This window comes from Heteronotia binoei, chromosome 15 (assembly GCF_032191835.1).
Source record: "Heteronotia binoei isolate CCM8104 ecotype False Entrance Well chromosome 15, APGP_CSIRO_Hbin_v1, whole genome shotgun sequence".
Classification (NCBI taxonomy): Eukaryota; Metazoa; Chordata; class Lepidosauria; order Squamata; family Gekkonidae; genus Heteronotia; species Heteronotia binoei.
In genome coordinates this window covers 36,683,622-36,701,082 of record NC_083237.1, presented here as the reverse complement: position 1 = coordinate 36,701,082, position 17,461 = coordinate 36,683,622, and the positions used below count along the sequence as shown (strand labels likewise).

General features: G+C 49.2%; 1 protein-coding gene across 1 annotated transcript; it reads right to left on the bottom strand.

The window, feature by feature from the left end:
* Positions 1–12,044: 12,044 nt before the first annotated feature.
* LOC132584415 (olfactory receptor 5F1-like) lies at positions 12,045–12,839 on the bottom strand. The gene has a single exon (XM_060256287.1). It carries the CDS (start codon positions 12,837–12,839, stop codon positions 12,045–12,047), a length of 795 nt encoding a protein of 264 aa, XP_060112270.1.
* Between the last annotated feature and the right edge of the window lie 4,622 nt (positions 12,840–17,461).

Below are 17,461 nucleotides of genomic sequence, written 5' to 3'. Positions count from 1 at the left end.
AACTGATCTCTTTTCTGCTTTCTGACAGATGTTCCCATACCACAAGCCTAGTTGCAAAGTACCTTTTGGCTGCCATAACAGTCAGGGAGCAAAGGACTAGTTCCCCTTCTTGACATTTGACTGGTTTTTACAACGGAAACCCTATGCAAGTTTGCATTGCTGTACTTTGTCACGGCTGGGGCTGGGTCAGGCAAAGTCCAAGGGCAGGCCGAGGTCTGTAGCCGGTAGGCAAGAGGGTCCGAGGCGCCAAATCCGAATCACCGTCCAGGTAACACAGGTCAGAGGTTCAGAAGCTGAAGTCAGGGAGTCCAGAAGTCAAGAGCCGAAGTCAGGGAGTCCAAAAGTCAAAGCCGGAGTGGATGCTAGAACATCAGGTAGATGACTAGTTGCTTCCACAAAGCCTCCTCCCAAAGCCCACAGCTATATAGCCCTCTACTGGCTGTTGCCCATTTGGGCTAATTGCTGGCTCAGAGGATCCTGCTACAACTCAAGCATCCTTGCCCTTAGAAGGGCCAGAATCCTTTCAAAACTCAGGGCTCAGGGAGTGTCTTGCTTGTGAGCATGCCGCCCTCCTCCGATCCCTGAGGTCCTGACGAAGGCGGTCATGCACATAAGCCACCTGAGAGGGTGAGGCAGGGGGGATGGGATCTTCTCCAGCAGGAGGCAGGGGCGCTGGTGCAGGTGGCAGGGGCACAGTTTCCTCTGCAGGCTCCGCTCCTTCTGCAGAGTCCCCAGCACCCATGACACTGTCCCCCTCCAGGGCCCCCCTCAGTCGAGGGGCCTGGGAGGTCGGGGTGGTCGTTGTGGAACCGCTGCACCAAGTCCGGGGCATGAAGATTGTCCACAGGCTCCCAAGACTGGTCTTTGGGGCCGTATCCCTCCCAGTCCACAAGGTACTGGAGGCCTCCACGATGGTACCGAGAGTCCAGGATCCACCGCACCTCAAATTCTTCCTCGTCATCCACCAGCACCAATGGTGGCGGTGGTGGGCAAGGAGGCCGAGCTGGGTCAAGGGGTGCAGCTGGAACAAGGAGGGAGCGATGGAACACAGGGTGAATACGGAGGTGTGGTGGCAACTGGAGCCTGAAGGCGACGGGGTTTATTTGTTCCACGATGGGGTAGGGTCCAATGAACCACGCATCCAGCTTGTGAGACCGACCAGGCTGGTGTAGGTAGCGAGTTGAGAGCCACACCTGATCCCCCGGCTGGATTGGAGGGCCTTTTTGCCTCTTCCGGTCTGCAGCCAGTTTATAGGCTTCCTTGGCCCGCTATAGCTGCTCTCGGAGCAAGTCTTGGCTGGCGCGGAGTTCTTGCAGGTAGGCATCGATAGCGGGGACATTCGTGGGTGGCAGGATCGCCGGGAAGAACCAAGGGTGGTACCCGTAGGTTGCAGCAAACGGGGTCAGTTGGGTGGATGAATGGACCACGTTGTTGTATGCAAACTCCGCTAGAGGCAACAGAGTGGTCCAGTCGTCCTGCTGGTAACAGGTGTAACAGCGGAGATATTGCTCTAGCGTGGCATTGGTGCGCTCTGTCTGACCATCTGTCTGTGGGTGGTAGGCTGAGGACAGGTGCACTCAGGTACCCAGGCTGGAATGGAGGACTTGCCAGAACCGAGAGGAGAACTGGGGGCCCCGGTCTGAGATCAGTGGGCTGGGAGTCCATGCAGGTGAAAGATGTGCTGGAGCTGGGCTCTCTCTTGGGCTGTGGGAAGTTTCGGGCATGGAATGAAGTGGGCCATCTTGGTAAATAGGTCGATGACCACCAAGATGCAAGTCTGACCCTTGGATCGCGGAAGTTCCATGATGAAGTCCATCGAGATGTTATCCCAGGGTCCTGAGGGTGTGGGCAAGGGCTGTAACAACCCTGAGGGTTTGGCTGGAATGTCTTTGGCCCGTCGGCAGACGTCACAGGAGCTGACATAATGGGCAACATCGGAGCGAACTCGTGGCCACCAGAATTCCCGTGTCAGCAAGTGGGTGGTCTTATGCTGTCCAAAGTGCCCGGCGGGTAACGAGTCGTGGGTCAGGCTTAGCACTTCTGCCCGCAAGGGCCCGGGCGGCACATAGAGGCGTTCGCGGTATAGCAAGAGGCCGCCTCGAGTCGTGAACTCGCCTGTGGAGTCATCTTGGAGTGCCTGGAGGTGTTGCTGGACCCAGGGATCGTTGGCCTGGCTAGCACGAATGTCCTCCACGAGTGCTGGTGAAGTGGAGGTGGCAGCAAACACTGAGGGTGGCAGGATGGGAGCAGCAGGCACGGTCTCAGTTGTAGCAGGGGCGTATTCCGGTTTCCGGGAGAGCGCGTCTGCTTTCCGGTTCTGGGTATGGGGGATGTAGGAGACCTGGAAGTCGAAGCGGGAGAAGAATAGGGACCACCGGATCTGGCGCTGGTTGAGACGGCAGGTGGTCTGGAGGTGCTCCAAGTTCCGGTGGTCGGTGAGCACCTGAACAGGGTGGTGAGCCCCTTCGAGGTAATGCCTCCAAACCTCAAAAGCCGCCTTGATCGCGAGCAACTCCCTCTCCCAAATGGTATAGTTCCTCTCTGCAGCAGTGAGCTGGCGCGAGTAATAGGCACAGGGCTGGAGTGGCTGGGACGGTTCCTCGCGCTGGGACAGCACTGCTCCCAGGGCCACGTTGGAGGTATCAGCTTCCACTGTAAAGGGAAGCTGGGGGTCCGGGTATCTCAGGAGTGGCCCGGTGGCAAAGCGGGTCTTCAGGGTGGAGAAGGCATTATCAGCCTCTGCAGACCAGCGGAAGGGTTCTTTGGGGCGGAGTAGTTGAGTCAGGGGTGTTGTCAGGGATGCATAGGCCGGGATGAACTGTCGATAGTAGTTGGCAAAACCAAGGAACCGCTGCAGGTCTTTGCGGTTCCGAGGAGCCTGCCAGGTCAGGACCGCTTCCACTTTTTTAGGGTCCATGAGGATTCCCTGTGGTGACACAATGTGGCCAAGGAACTCGACGGAGCGCAAGTCAAAGTCGCACTTCTCCAGTTTGGCGTAGAGGCCATGGGCTCGTAGGCACTGCAGGACCTGGCGGACGTGATCGGCGTGCTGGGCAGGATTGCGGGAGTAAATCAGGAGGTCATCCAGATATATGATTACAAAGCTGTCGAGCAGGTCCCGGAATATGTCATTCATGAACCTCTGGAAGACAGCGGGGGCGTTGGTCAATCCGAAGGGCATCACCAGATGCTCGTACTGCCCGTATCGGGTCCCAAACGCGGTCTTCCACTCGTCTCCGGGCCTTATGCGCACCAAATTGTACGCTCCACGGAGGTCCAGCTTGGTGTAGATTTGGGCCCCCTTTAAGCGATCCAAGAGTTCAGGGATCAGTGGTAGAGGGTACCGGTCACGGATGGTGATCTTGTTCAGGGCCCGGTAGTCATTGCACAGCCGGAGCTCCCCACTTTTCTTCTTTACAAAGAGGACTGGAGCAGACAGGGGAGAGGTTGAGGGTCGGATGAATCCGTGTTTCAGGTTCTTGTCCAGGTAGTCTCGCAGAGCTGCCAACTCAGGCTCCAACATCGGGTACAGACGCCCCACCGGGAGTGGTGCCCCAGGTACCAGGTCAATGGCACAGTCATAGGGCCGGTGAGGGGGAAGCTGATCCGCTCCTGTCTCTTCGAAGACATCGGCGAAATCTGCGTACTTCTGAGGGAGCTGAGGATCACCACTCGGAATGCCAGCTGCTAGAGTGGTGGGAGGAGTCAGATGGGGGCATGGGTCCTGGAAACGTAGTTCCTGCTGGGCCCAGTCCACGATGGGGTTGTGCAGCTTCAGCCAGGAAAGGCCCAGAATCAGCGGGAAGCGAGGCATGCGGGCGACGTTAAACTGCAGCTGTTCTTGGTGCTGCTGGACGTGGAAGGTGATGGGACAGGTCTCCTGGGTGACGGGCCCAGAACGGAGGAGGCGCCCATCGATAGCCTCCACCAGCGTCGGAGTCTCTTTTGTCTGCACTGGGATCTGGTGCTGCTTTACAAAGGTGGCATCTACAAAACAGTGGGCCGCTCCCGAGTCCAGCATGGCATACACGAACAGCCAGCGTTCGTCAGGCAGATGAAGTTTGACTGGTAGCAGGAACGGGCCCGGGGTATCAGTCTGCTGTTCGGAGGACCCAGCAAGTCGCCCCAGGCTGGAGGGCCCATTTACGCCTGGGGCTGCTCTTTTGGCGGCAGTGGCAACGAGGGTCCGGGTATCCAACACTTAGCAGGGCAGCCAGAGGCATAGTGGCCTGCCGTGCCGCAGTAAAGGCACAGATTCTGCGTGCGGCGTCTGGCCTTTTCTTCTGGAGTCAGGGGGGGTCGAACAGCTCCAAGCTGCATAGGCTCCTCCTCGGCTCTGGTACTAGCTGGGGATGGGCGAGGAGCCAAGTGGCACGGCGCAGGGAGCTGGCGCCCTCTGGTCTTGGCTGGGCGGCGACTTTCCAGGCGGCCATCGATGCGGAGGCAGAGGGTGATAAGTCCTTGGAGCGTGGGTGGTGGCTCCACCCTGGCCAGTTCATCCAGGACTTCCTCTGCCAGCCCCTCGGTAAACTGGTCTATCTGGGCAGCCTCATTCCACGCCAAGTCTTGAGCCAGGAGCTGGAATTCGGTGGCATACTGAGCCACCGAGGATTTGCCTTGTTTCAAAGCCCTGATCTTCCGGTTGGCTGTGGCTGCTTGGACGGGGTTTGAGAAGGCAGCAGACAGGTGGGCCTCAAACCCCTGGTAATCAGTCAGTAGGGGAGAGGACGCAACCAGCAAGGGTGTGGCCCATTTGGCCGCCTGCCCCTTTAACAGGCTGATGATGAAACACACCTTAGTTTTGTCATTGGGGAAGTCTCGTGCTCTCAGTTCGAAGTACAGCCGACACTGTGCTAGGAAAGCAGGAAATTCTTCCACGGCACCCCCAAATCTGTCAGGTGGGGGAACTGGGCACTTGGCTGGAGCACTGGCCGCAGGTTGTTGCTGCAAGGGCACCACTGCCTGTGTTAGCTGCTGTACCTGGGCTTGGAGCTCAGCCAGTAGTCCTGGGGTTCCACTTGCTTCAGCATCCATCCTGTGGAATGGGTGTTTGTGGGGGTGGAAGCAATCTGTCACGGCTGGGGCTGGGTCAGGCAAAGTCCAAGGGCAGGCTGAGGTCTGTAGCCGGTAGGCAAGAGGATCTGAGGTGCCAAATCCGAATCACCGTCCAGGTAACGCAGGTCAGAGGTTCAGAAGCCTAAGTCAGGGAGTCCAGAAGTCAAGAGCCGAAGTCAGGGAGTCCAAAAGTCAAAGCCGGAGTGGATGCTAGAACATCAGGTAGATGACTAGTTGCTTCCACAAAGCCTCCTCCCAAAGCCCACAGCTATATAGCCCTCTGCTGGCTGTTGCCCATTTGGGCTAATTGCTGGCTCAGAGAGGCAGCCAGGATCCTGCTACAACTCAAACATCCTTGCCCTTAGAAGGGCCAGAATCCTTTGAAAACTCAGGGCTCAGGGAGTGTCTTGCTTGTGAGCGTGCCGCCCTCCTCCGATCCCTGAGGTCCTGACGAAGGCGGTCACGCACACGAGCCACCCGAGAGGGTGAGGCAGGGGGGCTGGGATTTTCTCCAGCAGGAGGCAGGGGCGCTGGTGCAGGTGGCAGGGGCACAGTTTCCTCTGCAGGCTCCGCTCCTTCTGCAGAGTCCCCAGCACCCATGACATACTTTTTATTTCTATGCCAATAAAGGTATTAGAATTGGATTGGATTAGATTGGTATGTCTGATGTTTCAACATGCACTGGACAACTACATTTTTCAAGGAACTTTTTAGCCAATGTAAATTATAACCTGGAGTTGAATTCAGCTAGGTTTTCTGGTGTTGAAAAAGGGAGGGCTGGGTCTCCTCAGACCCCAACTATTATGGAAATGTTGGGGCCTGCCAGAATCATATCACACAGGGATTGTGTTAAGAAGTGGATATGCATGAGACTAAGGAAAATGTTTGGTTGGATCCAGCTCCTTGATACATATTGTACTCAGAAATCAGGTTCACCATGCAGAATCCTATGAAGACACACTTTTCATTACCTTAATTGTATGAGCATGATTCAAGGACTTTGCTTGAACAGTCTTACATTGTTTAGTCATTACAGCAGGATTTCATGCAAGAAAAGCCAGATATTTGTCTTCTATGCATTTTTAAGCAGAACAGAATTAAAGTCCAGTAGCACTTCAGAGACCAGTATAAGCTTCCATAAGTCTCCTACTACAGACCAAAATGGCTACCCTTCTGAGAACATCTCTAATCAGTTAATGATTCCTGTGATTATGCTTTAGTTTATTTTCAGAGCCGAATAGTACTGAATAGAAACTTGATGAAATTCTTGAGGCAGCTGTCCTCTATTCTATTTTATTATTATTTCAAATTGTTATTAAGAAACATTCTCAACTTACAATAGTCAGAAAGCATGTAGTTTTTTAAAATACAAAGTCAGCAAAATATTCTTCTGATACAAGTTGAGACTGCTTTATGCAAACTTCCAAAAATACTTAAATTTTGCTTATTACTAATTAGAACTGTTAAGTAAATCAAATTATAGGTATATTTTATGCTTAGCAGTCCTTTATTCAACCTGTGCGGCTACACAATTTCTAGGTTTACTTCGTGTTTCATTTGCCACTTCCAGTGGTTGCAATAACTTAGCTAGGAGCCCGTGCTAAGGCAACCGCTCACATATGCCGTGCTAAAGCTCACATATTACAAATAATTCTGATTTGCATGAATGGTTCTTTCTTTCCTAAGGATTTTGGCTAAACAATTCTAGCATATTATTATACCTAATTCAAAATGTGTTTTCTTTATTAAACATTGTTTTCAGCGTGTTCACTGTTAATATTTCTGAATGTGCTCTGATTTCTTCCTGCTTTTCTAAGACCTATTTATCTTCAAAGTATACATATAATTAAAAATCAGTAATTTGTCTCAAGCCTTGTTCATGTGTTACAATGAATGCATGTGCATCCAACCTGTATGTGTGCACATTTAGATAGATTCAGGTGGGCAGCCGTGTTGGTCTGAAGCAATCGAACAAAGTAGGAGTCTAGAAGCATCTTTAAGACCAACAAAGTTTTATTCAGAATGTAAGCTTTCTTGTGCATTCAGGCATTCCTTCAGACAAGGAATGAGGTACAGTGAGCAGAGCTACATACAGTGGGCAGTGATTGAGAATGCAAAGTGGTACAAAGTTAAAATCCAATGTAAGAATAGTGAAATTGAGAGAACATTGGATAGCATTTGCAAGGGAAACAAATAAAACAGTAACGTGTCAGAATGTCTGTTAATGATTGCTATTGCTAGCAAGCCTGGGCCAAAATGAGGACATTTCTTTCTTAGAGGTTTTTCCTGACCAACTAATTTAGCTTTTAACATGTAACATACATATAAACATAATTCTCAGTGGCGTAGGGAGGGGGGGCGGGTCGCCCCAGGTCTGGGGGGTCCCCGCATTGGCAAGGGGGGCCCCCAAACAATGGCCGTGTTGCTGCGCTGCGAGGGGGGGAGAAAAAGAATAGAGGCGCCGGACAGCGAGGGGGAGCGCGCGCGCATGGCAGAGGAAGGAGATGTGGCGGGGAGGGGCGCGCGCACGTCGGGGCTCCTCGTTCCCTTCCCTTCCCCCCTCCCCAATCGGGCTGAAAGCGCGGGAAAGGCACGTCGCTTTTTCTCCTCCCTCGCCTCAGAAGGCGCACGTGGGCACCAGCCTCCTTCTCGGGCATCTCCCACGGCGGGGGGAGGGGAGTGGACGGCAACCGCCAACTGCCGGCCTGACTGGCTGACTGACTGACTGGGGTCGGGCGGCGTGTGCGGGATTTCTCGGAGCTCTGAGTAAGGGGGGGGGACTCTCCATGGAGGGAGGAGGAGGGGGGGAGTTTGCATTCCTCCTTCTTTGCTTGGAGGGCCCAGGGAAGCCCAGCCTAGTTTCCTTTGGGTGGGGGATTTGGGTTTGCCCCTCCCCTTCCCCTTTTGCTGCAGCTTCTTTGCAGCATTTGGGCACCGCTGGGGGTGTGCTTCTTGCAGGATCTGGGCTGGAGACGGAGGTTCCCAGGATGGAGGAGAGTTTGCATTCCACCTCCTTGGCTGGGAGGGCCCAGAGAAGGCCAGCCTAGTTTTCTTGGGGGGGGGTGGGATTTGGGTTTGCCCCTCCCACTTTTGCTGGCGCTTCCTTGCACCCTTTGGGCACTGCTGGGGGTGCGCTTTTTGCAGGGCCTGAGCTGCAGACCCGGGAAGGGGGGGGGGGGTTCTCACGAGTGGAGGAGAGAGGAGAGTTTGCATTCCACCTCCTGGGCTGGGAAGACCCAGGGAAGCCCAGCCTAGATTTCTTGGGGGTGGGATTTGGGTTCCCTTCGCCCCTTTGCTGGTGCTTCCTTGCAGCTTTTGGGCACCCCTGGGGGTGCCCCGGGAGGGCTGGGAAAGGTAGGGGGCGTCCAGGGGAAGGATGGGGGGTGGGCTGCTGTGGGATGTGTGCCCCGATTGGGACAGGGTTGCCAACCTCCAGGGAGGCCTCCGACAACAGTTACAGACAGCAGAGTTCAGCAGAAAGGAAAGGGCGGCTTTAGAGGTTGGCTGGGGGGGACTCAAGGTGCATCGATATCCCTACTAGCAATGTTCCCTCTAAGCTTCAGAGTCTTGTGAGCAAAAATTCAACTTTGTGAGCCCCTGCATAAGTGATTGTGCTCTGGGGAATTTTTCCTGAGCTAAGACAAAAATGTGTGCGCTGGAGGCGAAAAATCCGTGAGCTCGCTCATGCTAACTCCTTCCTTGGAGGTTTTTCAACAGAGGCTGGATGGCCCTCTGACAGCAATGGAGATCCTGTGAATTTCGGGGGAGGTGTTTGTGAGTTTCCTGCATTGTGCAGGGGGTTGGACTAGATGACCCTGGAGCTCCCTTCCAACTCTAGGATTCCTGACCGTTAGAGCAGCTCCTCAGAGGAACAGGCTTCCTTCTTGGGAGGTGGTGGGCTCTCCTTCCTTGGAGGTTTTTAAACAGGGGCTAGATGGCCATCTGACAGCAATGGAGATCCTGTGAATTTAGGGGGAGGTGTTGTGAGTTTCCTGCATTGTGCAGGGGGTTGGACTAGATGACCCTAGAGGTCCCTTCCAACTCTAGGATTCTAGGTTTTTAAGCTGAGGCTAGATGGCCATCTGACAGCTATGAGGATCCTGTGAATTTAGGGGGAGGTGTTTGTGAGTTTCCTGCATTGTGCAGGGGGTTGGACTAGATGACCCTGGAGATCCCTTCCAACTCTATGATTCTATGACCGCCAGAAGTCCCTTCCAACTCTATGATTCTAACTCAGCTTAGAAGGAACACTGCCTACTAGTGCCGACCCGTTCCCCAAACCCCATCCTTCCCAAAGCTCCACCCCCCAAAGTTTCAGGATTTATCCTAACTGGAGGTGGCAACCCCAGCAGAGAGAGGAGGTCTTCAGAAGGGCCCTGAGAAGACTGGGGGTGAGGTGGGGGAATAGTTAAGCTTTGACAACTCTGGAAGAAGGTCTGACTTCCAGCATGACTCTTTTCGGTCCACCTTCTGTGTTTTTCTTCGATGTCCAGAGAGCCCTCGTGGGAGCATTCCCAGAGAAGGCCTTTCAGAGCTCATCCTGCTGAAATCGACTCCAGTGGCAAATTGGAGGCTGAGGGAATTTTGGTGCATAGATGGGTTGCCCAGTTAGTCTGTCTGTAGCAGGAGAAATAAGAGCCCCGTGGCACAGAGTGGTAAAGCTGCAGTACTGCAGTCAGAGCCCTCTGCTCACGACCTGAGTTCGATCCCAGCGGAAGCTGGTTCAGGTAGCCGGCTCCAGGTTGACTCAGCCTTCCATCCTTCCGAGGTAGGTCAAAGGAGTCCCCAGCTTGCTGGTGGGAAAGCGTAGATGTCTGGGGAAGGCAGTGGCAAACCACCCTGTAAAAAGTCTGCCGTGAAAACCTTGTGAAAGCAACATCACCCCAGAGTCAGAAACGACTGGTGCTTGCACAGGGGACTACCTTTACCTTTACTAGCAGGAGAAATGAGTCAGAGTCCAGCAGCAGCAGCTTAAAGACTAACTTGGTGCTTGGTGGGGGGGCGCGGTGGGAGTGCTTCTAGCCCCATTGATGGACCTCCTGATGGCACCTGGTTTTATGGCCACTGGGTGACAGAGTGTTGGACTGGATGGGCTACTGGCCTGATCCAACAGGGCTTCTCTTATGTTCTTAAGTGACACAGAGTGTTGGACTGGATGGGCCATTGGCCTGATCCAACATGGCTTCTCTTATGTTCTTATGTGACACAAGTGTTGGACTGGATGGGCCATTGGCCTGATCCAACAGGGCTTCTCTTATGTGACACAGAGTGTTGGACTGGATGGGCCATTGGCCTGATCCAACAAGGCTTCTCTTATGTTCTTATGTGACACAGAGTGTTGGACTGGAGGGCCCAATGGCCTGATCCAACATGGCTTCTCTTATGTTCTTATATGTGACACAGAGTTTTGGACTGGATGGCCCATTGGCCTGATCCAACATGGCTTCTGTTATGTTCTTATGTGACACAGAGTGTTGGACTGGAGGGGTCACCAGCCTGATCCAACATGGCTTCTCTTATGTTCTTATGCGACGCAGAGTGTTGGACTGGATGGGCCATTGGCCTGATCCAACAGGGCTTCTCTTATGTTCTTATGCCCCACCTGCCTCCCTTGGGCCCTCTGGGACACTCCAGTAAGGGAACAACAACTGTGGGGGTTCCGCGTTCAAGGAACAATGCAAGAAATTACACTGACCAATAGGCCATCAACCAAGTACTCATTACAGACATCTCTGTGCTACCCAATAAACTGCAAATATATACTGTATTATTATATTATAGTGTATAATATCATAAACAGCCTGTTGTCAAAGACCGAGTATGGAACAGTACAGACTGTAAGCGTACATAAACAATGCTCCAGACTATGGGTGTTTCTTCCCTTAAAAAGTTCAATAGCAGTATACAAATGGGCAATCTCAGTTAAAGAGCCTAACTCATGGGAGTCGGCGCCCATACAGAATTCAACAATGATTCTCTATAACCTTCGCATTTCTCATCTCAGAGGTTCCTGACCCATCTTCCATCAGTATGCCTGTTTTTGTTTTCCTTGTTTTTCTTGTAAGCTTGCTTAATATAGAAGTCCCACAAGATCAGGGCACAAGGGGAACAGCTGGGCCAGCAGGCTGCTTGTGGCATTTCTCCCTGTCACATGGTGTGGTGGGGTAATCAGGTTATCAATCACATGACCTAGATCGCACCAGCAGTGCCATCTTGGGGGGGGGGGTGCCGCCCCCAAAGTGACACCACTTCCTGTTCCCCCCCCACAAGTGGTGGCCATTTTGGGGAAGTTACATCACTTCCTGTTTCCAGCAGGGCTCCCTCGCAAGTGGTGGCCATTTTGCGGAAGTGACATCACCGGAAGTGACATCATATCCTGTTTCTGGAGGCGTGCACACACATGGGGGGCCCACATAAATCTTGGGCCTCGGGCCCCCAAAGCCCTAGCTACGCCACTGATCATTCTAGTTTGCCATTAAAAAAAATACATTAAAATATATTGGAGATGGGTTTAGTATATGTAATGAGGTGTGCACATTTCTTTTTTTAAGGATGAGCCAACATGTGCTCATTTTGCAAGTTAAACATGGGACCTGAATAAGTGGTGGATTTGTATCACATATTCAACTGTACGTAAGCTAACTGTAGCATGAGAGTTAATCAATTCTCATATAAAACGATGGAATATACACTGGACATTGATTATACTTGCATTCGCTGTAACTTGTGAACTTCAATAACTGGCACTTAACAATTATGATAGGTGATTAAGAGTAATGGTTCTGCAACATCATAATGATCCAGCAGTTCCTCTTCTTTCCTTTCCATCCCCATGTTAATGTTCAGCCAAGGAGATGGAGGGTGGGATGGAAGGAGTAGAATGTTAGGCATTGTGCTTACTTTAGTCAATTTAGCATAGTATCTATGGCTCATGAACCAAATAATGTAAGGCAATTCCATGCTTGCCTCTAGCAATAAATGATGTGCTTTCAGAGCTGACTATGTTGCTTCTTTCCAAGAACATTCAGAAGTGCTGCCTGCATTTCTTTGTTTTTGAGGCTGTAGATTAGAGGGTTCAGCAAAGGGGTGATGATGGTATACAGCACAGAGATCAAACGGCCATCTTCCTTGGAGCGGCCAGAAGAAGGTCTCAGGTAAGTGAAGATACCTGTGCTGTAAAAGATACTCACCACAGTAAGATGGGAGGCACAAGTAGAGAATGACAGCTGCAAGACAGGTGGGATGTCACAAAAGAAGTGCACTATCTTATTGGGACCACAGAAGTTCAAGGAGAAAACAAAGGCAGTATCGACAGTGCCGTTAACTCCTCCAATCGCCCATGACATTGCGACAAGCCATCTGAGCACAGGTTGGCTCATGAGCAATGTATAGTGCAATGGGTGGCAAATGGCAGCATAGCGATCATATGCCATGACTGAGAGTAAAGCACCTTCCGTAGCTACTGTGGTTAGAAAGCAGAACATCTGGAATGCACAGCCAGCAAAGGAGATGGTGTTATTCCCTGCCACGAGATCCCATAACATCTTTGGCATGGTGGAGCTGATGTAGCAGATCTCAGTAAATGCCAGATTGCTCAGCAAGAAGTACATTGGATTCTGGAGGTGCTGGGCAGTCCGTATCAAAGCAATAATTGCCAGATTCCCTGCTAATGTGAACATGTATATCAACAGCCCTGTAGCAAAAAGGACAGATTGGATGCTAGGGTCATCCAACAGTCCCAAGAGAATGAATTCTGTCACAATTGTCTGGTTCATTCTTTCCATTTTCCCAGTGATTTATGTATTTGCAAAGCAGAGTCCAGAACAACTGCAGAGGGATTCCAATATGTTAGGAAGATCTGCACAATCAGAAGGGTAACATTTATTACAAATAATTACAACTGCATATTATCAAAGGCAGAAGAGCCCCATGGCACAGAGTGGTAAACTGCAGTACTGCTGTCCAAGCTCTGCTCACAACCTGATTTTGATCCTGGCAAAAGCTGGGCCAGCTCAAGGTTGACTTGACCTTTCATCCTTCTGAGGTTGGTATAATGAGTACCCAGCTTGCTGGGGGTAATGTGTAGATGACTGGGGAAGACAATGGCAAACCACCCCGTAAAAAGTCTGCCATGAAAACATTGTGAAATAAATGTCTCCCAGAGTCTAAATCACTGATGCTTGCACAAGGGATAACCTTTTACCTATATGTACTAGTTAGGCTTATTGGTCTACCACATAGAAGGATGTAACACAATTTATATATATTAGAGAATGTTGTTGAGATGCAATATATTTTGTTTACTGAGCTGCAGGGTGTCTATTGATATAAATATTTAAAAACCTCAAATACGAAAGTTCATCTTGTACAAGAATCAGTTAACATTTTTTCCTGAATAATCGTGCCTGTGCATGTTTTTCACTTTTTAAAATTGGTGTTAAAGTGTAGATGACCGGGGAAGGGAATGGCAAATTACACCGTTAAAAAGTCTGCTATGAAAACATTGTGATGCGTCATTACTGCATGGGTTGGTAACAACTAGGTGCTTGCACAGGGGACTACCTTTACTTTAAAAAAATATATATCTAAGGCTCAGAAGCCTTCTACAACTATTGGAAGGATATTGAGTGATTTATTCTTGAATACATCTGCATAGTGAAGAGTGGGAGTCACTAATGAAAAGGAACAGGCTCTGATGGATACCTGGTAGGCAACTTGAACTGGAAAGGCTAACATAAGCGGTCACCTATTTCCTGTCTCTATGGAGCAGCCCTGCACTATGCTTGGTGGTATCCCTTCCAAATACTAACCAGGGCTTAGCTTCCAAGGTCTGACAGGATCAGACTAAACCTGGGCCATCCAAGTCAAGCTTCCTGCCACACCACTGTTGAAACTTAAGTGATTTTTAGAAATAATTTATCTCTGTGAAAAGTGGGGCTCCACAGTGCATTACAAAGTCAACAGTACTATATGGTTTCTGAAGCCTTGTAGTGAGAGGTAACTGTTTGAATCCCAACCATAATTTCTTTGAGACCATGGCTATAAATGATGGCAGCAGACCCATCTTTTTATATGCAGATCTGCTTTCATCACCTATGGACAAGGAGGTCCCCTTCACTCACCATGATTAGTAATAGCTGTCCTCCATGAATCTAACTCTTTTTAAAGCCATCTACATTTGTATCCATCATTACATTCACTGACAATGAATTCCACAATTAAATTACTCATTGAATAGTTTCTTTTTGTCTCTTTTTAACCTATGGCCCAACAATTTCTTTGGGTGCCTCTGAATTCTAATATTAGGAGATGAGAAAAAGCTCTATCTAGTTTCCCCACCTCTTGCATACTTTTATAAACTTCCATCAAATCTTTTCTTAGGTATCTTTTTTCTAGCCTGAAAAGTCTGAAATCCTTTAGCTTGTCCTCACAGGAAAGGTGCTGCAACCCCTTAATCACTTTGGTTGCCCTCTTCTGTATTTTTTCAGTTCCACAATATTCTCTTACCTTTTCCGCAACAACTCCATTCTTCATCTAAGGGGTAGGAGTCCTGGTGAGAGAAAAAAGTGACATTGAGTGACATCCTGAAAGGTGGTAAGCCATAGGAGTAGGGAGAAGTTAGATCACATCCTTGAAAGAACGTTCTTTTGTTTGGAAAAATGATTCCATATTTATAGAATGGATCTGTCACTATCAGGCTGATAGTGATCCCATATTTATAGAATGATCTGTATCAGGCTGATCTTGTTCTTCCCACCAACATTTTCAGACAGCAATTCTGAAGTAAAAAATCAAACTTCCTTTCATTGGCTGTGCCTTTTTATCTATTATTTCTTCTCGTTGACAACGTATTATATAGCAAACTGCAGCTGAAATGATGTAACTAAATGTAATTTGTATTATATCTCTGGGGATATAGTTAGAAAGAGGCCATCTGAGGAATGTTAAAAATGCACTCAAATCATCAATATAGTCTCAGGTGGGAGAAGCAAGAAATGCTTCGAGAATCCTTGCAATGAGAGAAATCAATACAATAAATTGGTTGTGGCTTGTTGTTACTCTGCCATTTATGCCTTTAACTTAAGAAACATGTCAGGATTATTAAAGAAAGCTGTGGTGAAACAGGTCTGCTCTGGCTTTCAGGCCCTGTTCCACCCAGCCCTCCAAGGTTTCCCATTGTGGGAATAATTACAACAAACTCTAGAAAGAATCTCTGGGTGAGTGCCCCTGCCTAGGGCATTCAGTATCAATTTGCTGTTGTAGCATGAGGACAATCAAGCAGATGCTAAATCTCAGCATTCCTTTCATCTGGAGTGCATTCTTGCCATCTTTTCCTGTTGTATTCAACCTTGCAGCATTTAGCATCAGTGTGTGCTTGTGGTGTGATCTGTTTGTTTGTTTGTTTTTGCTTGGTGTGGTTGTGTTATGGTATACCCTTGAGAATGAACCTCATGATAGCTATTTTCTGTAGTGGAATTGACCTGACTTCAGCTTTCCATCCCTGCAGACTCTACCTAGGAAAAGTAGTGTCTTTCTTCACAGTGGGAACCAAAGCAGAGGGGGAAGCAACCTCAGCAGTGTAGGAAGGTACAGAGTCTATACTGGAAAGCAGTCATTTTCTCCAGGGAAGTAATCCCTGCCATCTGGAGAACAGTTGTGATTCTGAGTGATCTTCAGTCATCACCTGGAGATTGGTGACAATGGTTCGACAGGAGGAAATGGCTTGTTTGGAGGGTGGAGTCTAGGGCAGTGTCCCTGCCTGAGGTCCCACCCCTCCTCATACCCCACCTTCTACAGGATCTACTCCTCAAATTTTCAGGAATTTCTCATCCTGTAATTGGCAACCATCTCCTGGTATCACAACTGAACTCCAGACAACAGATCTCTCTCCCCCTGGAGAAAATAACTGCTTTGGAGGGTGAACTCTATAGCATTATATTCATCTGGGGCCTCTCCCCTCCCCAAACTCTGACTTTCTTAGTCCCCACTAAAAATCTCTATGAATTTCTCAACCTGAAATTGGCAATTTTAGTCAAAACTGGCCCCAATGTGTTCTCCCTCAAAGGTCAAAATAGGCCCTAAAAGGCATTCTTCCCCCACCTTTAACTGACAGAACCAAGCTTGGAATTCTATGCTTGCCTAGCAAGAGCCACTGAAGGAAAATGGAGGACCTCCTGGAGGGGCAGGTCAATAGGATGCTAAGGCAGCTTCCTTAGTGCCCCAATCTGTTCTGGGGCTGGATGGTGGGGTTGCTCTTCATGGAATTTGAGTGACATGTGCCTCACCCATTTCATTACCTTGAAACTTTCTCCAGCTTTCTAGGACAGCACATGGTTAAACGGTTGTCTCCTCCCAACCTCAGTCAAGAGTTCTGCCTGCTCTCAGTTTGGCGTAGTGGTTAAGTGCACAGACTCTTATCTGGGAGAACTGGGTTTGATTCTCCACTCCTCCACTTGCACCTGGTCAGAGAAACTTTTTCTGAAGTCTCCAAAATTTTTATTCCTCCAGATCTCTGTTCCATGTTTCCTCCCTGCTCTGTTCTCTTGTTAGACCTATTAGCATTTGTATGAATGTGGGCTGAGGTAAGTCTGTAAGGTAATTGAACTGACTCCCTCCTCCCTACCTGTTCTCTGCCCATTTAACCATTTAAACCATTTAAAACACAAAACAAAGGTTTTGCTCATTTCAAACCTCTGAAGAAAAAATGTAATTCTTCACAAAAGCATTAAAGACACATAGGATCCATGTACAGTTGTTATGTCATGTGTAAAGCCTGTCAGTCATCTAACCTCACATACAATAACATGATAATCATCTCTTAGAGAATAGAGAGAAATTAATATATATACCTTATGAAGTTAACTAATGTGGCTGCTCAAGATAAAATGATCTTGTGGATGCCATAACATGTATGTGTGGTGTTTTAACATATGCTGAACAACTACATTTTTCAAGGAACTTTTTAGTCAATGTAAATTATAACCTGGAGTTGGATTCAACTAGGTTTTCTGATGTTGAAAAAGGGAGAACTGGGTCTTCTCAGACCACAACTATGTTGGAAATGTTGGGGCCTGCCAGAACAAAAGCCACATCACACAGGGATTGTGTTAAGGAGTGGATAAGGATGAGACTAAGGAAAATGTTTGATTGGATCCAGCTCCTTGATACATATTGTACTCAGAAATCTGATTCACCATGCAGAATCCAATGAAGACACACTTTTTATGACCTTAATTGTATGAGCATTCAAGGACTTTGCTTAAACAGTCTTACATTGTTTACAGCACAATCCTGGGTGGGTGGGTTTTGGAAGCGAACTAACCATACATCGATATAAGTGCAAGTTGTGCCATTCTAAGTGGCTCCACGTCAGCACAAATGGGAGTTGTGCCCACCTACAGCCGCT

Coding starts and splice junctions, on each gene's coding strand:
- LOC132584415 (XM_060256287.1), bottom strand. CDS start 12,839: ATGGAAAGAATGAACCAGACAATTGTGACAGAATTCATTCTCTTGGGA.